This window comes from Dipteris shenzhenensis, chromosome 32, assembly GCF_047967505.1.
Source record: "Dipteris shenzhenensis isolate YYH24624 ecotype China chromosome 32, Dip_SZ_1.0, whole genome shotgun sequence".
Lineage (NCBI taxonomy): Eukaryota > Viridiplantae > Streptophyta > Polypodiopsida > Gleicheniales > Dipteridaceae > Dipteris > Dipteris shenzhenensis.
This window is the reverse complement of record NC_141627.1, coordinates 35561868-35571215: the sequence shown is the minus strand read 5'-3', so window position 1 is coordinate 35571215 and position 9348 is coordinate 35561868. Positions and strand designations below refer to the sequence as shown.

The following is a 9348-nucleotide window of genomic DNA, read 5'->3' as shown; positions in this document are numbered from 1 at the left end:
TTTTTGTTTCAGCAATGATGGCCACCATGAGGTGGTTGATGAGCCACCACTTCAGGAGCAACATAGCTACTGATTGGCAGTACCAAGATGACCAAAAGAAGCAGGCAGTCATCGATGAATTGAAAAGACAATGTCCTAATCCACCAAATTGGGAGTTCAATTCGAATTACATGAAAGAGTGCATGGGGGTTCTCTTGAAGCATCGTAGGTCAACCTTGCGTACTTCCATCGCAAAGGGGAAGCTGGGCAGACAAAGCTGATTGGAAGTTTTTCAAGAAGCACCAGTACAGGGACCATTTCGAACTATTAGAGAGGAGGGCTGCGAGGAGACGGCTAGACTCCGTAGGTACTTTGCACTTTGGTGCAGGCAGACGGTTGGCATTTGAGGCAACCGTGGTAAGTCTACTTCTTCTCATTTAATGTATTGTTCTATTTGTTTTACTACATATTGCATGCACTTTATCTAAATCTTGTAAATTGGGCCCATAGCAAGTTGAGATGGGTCGCCTTCCCATAGACACAGAGATGAGACGCGGGTTTCACGTAGCCATGGTTTATTGAGTAGGAGGCACTAGCAGTGATGGTCGATTGGGCTGAGGTGGTTGCTTGTACGGTATAAGTCTACTCCTCCTTGTAATCTCACTTTTTAAATTGTTTTATTCTCTAAGTTCCAATCTAATTTCCAATTAATATGGTTTCGCTCTTAGAATCAAAGCTCGAACGTCCCATCAGTGGAGGTGAGCGGTGATAACAAGGGATTAGGCTTACACGACTTCGACGAGAGCTAGGGATCAGGCGCAGCTCATGAGGGCCAGGGATTAGGCGTAACTCATGAGGGCCAAGGATCAGGCCAGCGCGACGAGGACGAGGATGAGGATGATGATTTGGATGAGCAGTAGTAGTAGTAGTTTGCATATACTTCGCCACGTATATGCTTCTGTATGTCAGCTTGTTTGAGCAATTTCGTATCACCCTTTTTGAAAGGGTAATTTTGTAACAAACAATGTTGTATATCTTCGACATGTATATGCTTCTGTCGCTCGGCTCATTTGAGCGATTTTGTATCACCCTTTTCACAAGGGAAATTTTGTAACAAAAAACATTCTTTTGTAATTACTTAAAAAAAAACATTAGTGGGGCAAAACAAGGCTTGTTGTGGCCTTGTTTAGCCCCACTAATGTTTTTTAAAAGCTTCTGTTAATCGTCTCGCTATATAGCGACGTTTACTAGTGTCCCTATATAGCAACATTTACCAATGTCGCTATATAACAACCGTTCTTTTCTGACACTAATAGCACGTAAACACCGACCTTTGCGCCCATCAAAAAAAACTTTTTAGTGTAAAAAAGGTCGGTATTTCCATAAAAAAAGGACATGTGCCTTGTAGTGATGCAAATTCAATCCGATGGGCTCGATAATTTCACACACCTTGGTGTGGATGAAATTAAAGCCCATGAAAATTACCATGCCCATTGGAGACTTGCATATATATATATATATATTTGTTTTGAAAAAATAAATTAAAAATGTAGCCAAGCCATGGTCATGGGAGGATAGGGAAAAGAGATTAAACCTCAATCTAGACTTTGCAAATTGAGCTTCTTCTTAGTTTGTTTATGGGATAGCTCTAAGTAGTATGATGATTAGCTGAAGAAATGCCCTGTGAGTAAGATCGTTTGGTCAAGGATGCTGCTAAAGCTGCTGTGATGAAGTACTCCATGATGTGGCATAGGCCCAAAGTGATCTTTGGCTCCTCTTTTATAATGCTTGCATACTTTTAGGCAATGATAACATGTCCCAAAATGTCATATTCACTTTATGCTACTAAGTTGAGAAATCTACCTGATGTATTATTAGCGACCTTTATGGTGCACAATTTTCACAATTTATATGTTGGATTTTGAGGGTTCTAAAGGAATTGATGGAATGGTGAGGAGGGGAGCAGCAGGGAGGAAGGGAGCATGGACGCATCGACAAGGAAAGCAAGGGAAGGGGAGGGGGAAAGGGAAGCCAGGGAAAGGGAAAGATAAGCGAGGAGAGGGGAGGGGAGAGGGAGAGGGAAGATCCAAGGGAGGGGGGGGGGGAAGGGGAGGGGAGGGGAGGGATGGGGGAGCTAGAAATTTGAACTCTAGGGAAGGGAAGGGAGAGGAGCGGAAGGAAGGAGAGTGGGAAGGTTGAATTCTAGGGACAGAGAGGGAAATGGAGGAGAGAGGGAATTTGAATTCTTTTAGGGTTTTGTGGCCTACATATTGACTCTGAACGCTCCCATAAGGCTCTCCTCCTTCCCCTGCCCCTCCCTTCCCCTTCATTTCCCTCTTTCTTCCCCTTCTCCTCTCCTCTCCCTCTCTTTCCCTTATCCTCCCCTCTCCCTCTCCTCCTTCCCTTCACCTCTACCTTTCCCTCTCCCCGTGCCCTCCTTTCATTCCCATCTCCCTCTTCCTCTACCTCCCTACCACCTTCCTCGCACGGTGTAGTCACGGCCATTGCATCGTAAATATATTTTAGTTTATTGTTATTAATTTTTTTGTGGGGGATGTCCATGGTTATAGTTGTGTGAGAGAGGTAGTAGGGAGGGAGAGGGGGAGGGGGAGGGGGAGAGGAGAGGAGAGGGGGAGAGAGAGAAGAGGGAAAGGGGAGAGGAGAGAGAGGAGAGAGAAGGGGAGAGAGAGAGGAGAGAGAGGTAGCAATGAATGAAATAAATTGGAATCATAATTAAGGCTAAATCTACTTAAGTTTGCATGCGGACACTACACTCATCTTCTTCTTCCCTTATCTTCCATCCTTGTCTTCCTTCCCCACTCGCCATGACAATATAAGTACAAGTTTGAGCATATCACTTACATGCATGTACGTAGAGATCCTTATTTAGTATTTTGTTTAATGTTCTTTTTTGGGTCCATGCCTCTTATCCCTTCTCCTTTAATCAAAATGTGGTTGTGTACCATATGTTAGGGTGGCTCTATAATGCCACCACCTTGCTATGTTACAAACATTATATCTATCTAAACATTATATATATTTAAACACCATGGGGGCAGATCCATAAAGAACACTATATCCTCTCTAATTACCATGGAGGGAGCTCCATAAAGAACTTATATAAACCAATGCAAAATTTTTATTAATATTGCAGATGAAATATGAGGAGTTCCTTCAAATTGCCCCTCTTGTCTATTTCCATGTACTACATCCGGTGAGCTTTTCTATACTAGTTCAAAATTGAAAGTTTTACACACGCGACTCTGTTTGCAATTGCAAACTACCCTCCTATGGGTGCTTGATAATGTCATGGTAGTACAACATTAAGTTTTGCTAGCCTTGTAGAATATTTGGGCTGTAGATACTCGCAAATGTGAGAAAATATGTTTGTGAGCAAGAGGTAAAATTGTTTGCCACTTGTTGTTGCTTTCACTTTGGCCAAGTGTCACATGGAGTATGCACAACAACCATGTGTCCACCAAGAAACAAATGCTAGCACCTCCATATCCCACTCCATATCCCAGTGCATTGCTGCCTACACGGCACCACATTTCCAAGAAGCATCGATCAATCCTCAATAGTGTTCGAATTTCTACTGGAATCATACTTTCACAGGGACAGCACCAAGAAACCTTGTTTTCAGTGACACTATGGCTCCCCTCATCAACGTCTCATCATCTTTGAGGAATTGATCATATACCTCAAGGCAGTACTTCTGCCGCTTCTCTACTTCTTCCCTGTCCATAGCTCTCACGATGGGCACAACACGATGCATCTCTGTGGAGGGAAACTGGAGGAGGCAGCGGTGCCATTGGATGAGGGTGTCAAAGGGCTTTACATAGTTGTCAGCTATGAGAACCGGAATCACACCTGCTGATAGCACCTCTACAAATCTGTAAGAGTTGGGCTGACGGCCTGCCGGAACGAGGCCAAAAGTGGTGTTCATCAAGTCCCTGAATGAGTACCTTGCATGAAGTGCCTCATCTTCATCACAGTGGACGCCTAGCGCGGGATTTTCCTGGCGAACAAGATCGTTTGTCGCCTGCCTACAACTTGTTACGACGACGATATCCTGTCCATTATGCATAGATCTAAACGATTCGTAGCTTCGAAGGATTCCTTCTCCAGATGTTCCCAAGTAGCGCAGCCCCCTGAAGGTGAGAAGATACTTCCTATCAAATGGTTTTATTTCTTGAAATTCCCTGATATGAGCGTTTCCAGGCAACGGAATACTTAAGTCGAACCCAGCGCGGTAGATGGTCTCGTGCATATCAGAAGCCATGATGGAGGCAAAGCCAATCGACTCCTGCGGAGGCCCTCTTTGTGTCCAGATATCGGTAAAAGTGATAAGAACATGGTTCATCCCGCCGTTCCAATGGGGGAGCCTGTTTGGATGCGGTCGATGAGGCTTGTCGAGATCCAGGTATACAAAGAAGAGACAGGCCTTATCTGGGTCAGTACTGTGCCACTCGGTCTGATGGATGCGTGAGAAGTATCTCACCGGGGGGCTTGGCGAGTCATAGGAATAAATCAGAAGATTTTGAGCATTTTCACACCTAGAATAATTGAAGCAGACATCCATACTGCAGCGCGGGAACAAGACTGGATAATGCCATGCCCGCCCTTGAGCGTACCAAGGCTCGTACCTGACGACGGTCTCCGTTTTGGTTTGCTGAGTTCTATCTTTAGTATCGCTGCAAGGTTTCTGCGTCTCGACCACTGCAGCAGCCTTATCTGCGCAAGCGCAAGCAACCGAGGAGCTAGCATTCGATGCGAGCTGCAGTTGTGCCAGACGGAAAGTGCAGTTGCAAGCTCCAGCGGTCGTCAAAGTGATGATGGGGAGTGCAGCACCGTTCCAACTGACCGAGGGTCGTTGAAACACGATACTGAAAAGGCCGAGGTAAGACAAGGTAGCGCCAAGGCTCAAGCAGAGGATGAGAGCACCAAGGGAATTGGCAATCTTTCCCATGAGAAGATGTGAACAAGGTAAGCTCCAAGGCGAGCTTACAGGAAGGTGGTGAGGCGATTATAGGAGGCTATGGAGCTGCAGGAAGATGGAGGGAGGGTTGAGAAGTGCGAAAAGAGCGGATCTGTTGCAGAAGAACGTGTTGGGTTGCAGGAAAAACAGCATGATAATGAACAAGTCGTAGGCCACGAGCTCCCAACGTGCATGGAACGGTGGACGTGCAGCCCCTTGTTCATTTCCCATGCAAATTTCATGCTCACCAACGTTCTCTTGCCAACCCTCAAATGAGATTGAATCTCAGCCTTCCCATGAGAGCGCACTTTCACAATAAGACAATGCTCCCCCCTATTTCCGATCACCGTGATGCCTAGTAATCCTATGAGTCTCTCTTAGATCGAATTACGGCCCAAAAATGGCGCTGCACCCTTCCTATGAGGGCTCACAAAATGATTGTGCCACGAGGGAATGCGCCATGGTCATAGGAAACTCCTCGGGATGCGCCATGGTCATAGGAAAGTGCTCGGAATCCGGCTCACTATAGCTCTCTACTCGTCGGATCCAAGGCAGTTTCCTACTCGAAATGCCCTCCCCTGGCACATTCCCCAATATTTCAAGGGCTGGGGCCAATGGAAAGCCAATCCTAGCCATCTGATAAAAAATCTTCCATAACCATGGGAAGTGCATGCCTTAAACATTAATCGGCTACCGTACTAATTGATGGGATATCTCAAGGTGTATGCCTCAGGCACACCTTGGTTTCTATGTGTGAGTGCTAGAGGCACAGTTAGGTGCCCACAAGCACAGTTAGGTGGTGGAGAGCCACATAGGATGATTGAGAGAATCTAGGAGCAGATTGAGGAGATGATTGTGGAGCTCTGAAGTCATCAGTGATGTCAATGAGCATGTATGAGGTGCCTACTTAAGGACCTCACTCTTCTTCATTCCATAATGCAAGTATTCTGAGTTTGTGTCCACTCTTTGCTTTCCTTTCAGCTTACCAACATGGTATCAGAGCCCTTTGATCCCCCTTGAGTCCATTTCTGCCACATCATCATCTTCTTCTTCATCTTCTTCTTCACCATCTCTCCCTCTTCTTCCCAAAGTTTGCTTAAGCTTGTTCTCCTCCGGTTCTCAACCATTTCCCACGTCCTTCCTGCTGGAGATCCACCTCGAAGGGGCGAACCCCTGGCTGAAAGGAATTAGAGAAAGCCGCGCCCGTTTCGTTGCCATTACACGAATTCTGTCGACTTTTTCTTCTGCGTTTTCTCTCAGCACACTTCATCTTCCTCTAATTTCTTTCAGGGGTAGATTCTCCATGCCTTGGGCTAACCTGTGCGGAAATCGGAGCAGCAATGGCTGCATATTCAAGGAGAAATCAGTGAAAAACCAGTCGACTTTGAAGGGGTAAGCTATGGAGTTCTAACGCATTTTTCCGCCTCTTCTTCCCAAAGGACCTTCTATGGTATAACAGCTCTCTTTTGCCTTAAAAACCCCCTTTTCCTTTGCTCTGAAGAGTAAGCTACAAGCCCTCCAAGTTCAGCCTTTTGGTTTTGACAGTTTTGACAAGCTTTTTGAAGATGATGCTACATAAGATGCTAATCTAGCATTTCTGGTTTTTTGAAACTTTCAATAACATCAGTACAAGTGTGGCTTCAGTTTTGATTTGAATTGCTAGACCTAGTTTTGATTGGAAAGTATTCATTTTAGCCACCTCTATGAAGCATGTAAGAAGAAGCATCATTGATTGAATATTGGTCACTAGTCTTTGCTACATAAAGTGCTTATATTTTGGAAGTCTTTCAGTTATTTTTTGCCTTGTAAGAGAGAAAGACACTGCCCAATATCTGGGTTAGACCCTCTCATGGCTACCCTATTGAATCTAGAGAAGTTCAATGGAAAGGGCTTCCACACATGGCAGATGAAGGTGAAATTTGCATTGATGAGGGAGAACCTCTGGGGACTTGTCAAACTGACTCCAACCGCTTCTTCTACAGCCTCCAATGCTAAAGAATCCTCAACTGCGACACGACCGGCAAGGGATCCCACTAGAGAGGAAAAAGCATATGGTATCATTGCTCTTACTTTAGGAGATGATTATATTCACCACATCTCTGACTTAGAGTCTCCTTCAGAAGCTTGGTAGAAGCTTGACATGATTTTTGGTGCTAGCTCTCACATCTCTAAATTACCACTTAAAATCTCTTTCTTTGAATTAAAGATGGTTAGTGGTACTACTTTGGCAGCTCATGTCAACTATATGCGGAGCCTTATGACTCAATTAGCTTCTATCAACTCTCCTATTACTCTAGATACATAACCCAAACTGCATAAGAGTTTCATTCCATTCTGGCTCATGTGCCCCAACCTGCAATGCCACAAAGAAGTGCTTGGCTGCTCAGTTATTGCAACAACATGATCAAATACCCCTGATACATGTAAGGGATACAAAGTCCCACACTTGGCACCCTTGGCCAAAAGCATAGAGCCCTTCTAAATTTTCCAACTCTGAAAGCCAAAAGTGGTGTGAAAACTAGCATCATCTAGCTGACCCACTGAAATAAGACTCTTGGTCAACTTAGGCACATGTCTCACATGTTTCAAATCAAATGCAGACCCATTTGCAAAAGAAAACTTTTTATCACCTGCTCCCACTATGTCACATGCATAGTCATTTGCAAGATGCACACAACCTATCTTTCCACTGTCATAAGTGGAGAACTATTTCGTATGGGGAGTAATATGGAATGAACCACCAGAATCCAAAATCCAATCCTGGGAATATGCATCATCTGAAATGGTAAGCAACTCTACAGATAAACTAAACATGAAGAGAATGTCATTGTAACTATCATGTGTGACTGCATTGATCTCCTTGATCTTCACTTTTCCTTTGTCCTCCCTTGGACTCTCTTCCTTTTGATTTGCACCCCAATTCGCATTCTTTTTCTTATCCTTTTGCTCTCTTTTCAGCTTGCAGCAATCCTTTTTCATATGGCCCTTCTTGCCACAGTAGTAACACTCAATGTTCCGTTCCCTGGATTTGCTACGAGACTTCCCTCTTTCTTGGGACTTCCCCCTGAACTGTGATCTGCCCCTTTGCACATTTAAGGCTGCATTCTGCTTGTTGCCATCCATAGACTTTCGTCTAATCTCCTTGGCCAACAAGTACTCCACCAGGTGCAGAGTTACTAATAGTTGTACAGAAGGTATCCCATGAGGATGGCAATGAACATAAGAGAAATATTGCCTTAGTCTCTGCATCAAAATTCATCTTCTGAGCCTGAAGCTAGCTGAAAATAATATTGAATTCATTCAAGTGAGAAGCAATGGAGACCCCTTCCTTCATCTGCAGCTCAAACAACCTCTTCATGAGGTAAAATTTTTTAGAGGCAGTTTCCTTTTCATAAGTGGCACACAGTTTCTTCCACAAATCTTCCGTAGTCTGCTCATTTACTACTGTGAAATAAACTGACTCTGTAAGATGAAGTCTAATAGTAGACTTTGCTAATGCATCCAACTCATTCCAATCATCCTCAGACATATTTATAGGCTTAGCTTCAATCCCTGCCAAGGGTTTAATCTACTTCTTTTGAATAAGCACATCCCTTATTTGTTCTTTCCACAAAGAAAAGTTTGTCCCATCCAACTTTTTAATGTTGAAAAACTCCTTTTCAGACATGGAAGAGGACGCCATGATGCAAATGAAGCAAAATCCCAAATGCTAGTGCCTACAAGAGAGAATCACACCAAATACCAGGTGCACCCAAATGTGTATGCCACAATAGAGTGAAATATCACCAAAACTCAAAGCTCAAAGCATCAAAAGATGCATCTGAGTCATGTGCATATACTATGCATCCATATGAGCAAATCTGGCCCAAAAGAAAATGCCAACTGCAATGGCAATCCAAAATGCCAATAAGTGCCAAATGACTCAAGCATAAACACCGTCCACTGGCATATGCATCAATAATATCTCATCCAAGAGAGCATAGCACTTTCAGTGCATCATCTGCAATGTGTCAAAGCTGTCCCTCAGCATAAAATAGCATCCATGTGCAAAGCGTCCATAAAAATAGCATCCCACAAGGCAATTTGGGCCTATCAGCGCATCCAACAAGGACCGCAATGCATCCAAATGGCCTATAAATCATCCACTGCAACCCAATGCACACCACGAATGAGCGCACACTGCTCAAACTGCAACCAAAGTGATCTGCATAAGGTATGCTCAAGAAATCATAGTCCCACGGTAATGAGCGCTACTGAAAAGAGGACCTAAGATGCCTCAAAACATGGGCGCCATTGCATAATCAGACTCAGCAAGAAAATCTGCAAATATCTCTCTTCTGCCAGAACTCCAAAATCCCAACCGATGAGTGAGAAATGGGAGTCAACACTTA

General features: G+C 44.3%; 1 protein-coding gene across 1 annotated transcript; it reads right to left on the bottom strand.

Moving 5' to 3' along the window:
- Positions 1-3580: 3580 nt before the first annotated feature.
- On the bottom strand, positions 3581-4948 carry LOC147880666 (uncharacterized). The gene has a single exon (XM_087370345.1). The coding sequence runs from the start codon at positions 4946-4948 to the stop codon at positions 3581-3583; it is 1368 nt and encodes a 455-aa protein (XP_087226471.1).
- Positions 4949-9348: the final 4400 nt, after the last annotated feature.

What these genes read in the sequence shown, in the direction of transcription:
- LOC147880666 (XM_087370345.1), bottom strand. Translation starts at nt 4,948, where the DNA reads ATGGGAAAGATTGCCAATTCCCTTGGTGCTCTCATCCTCTGCTTGAGC.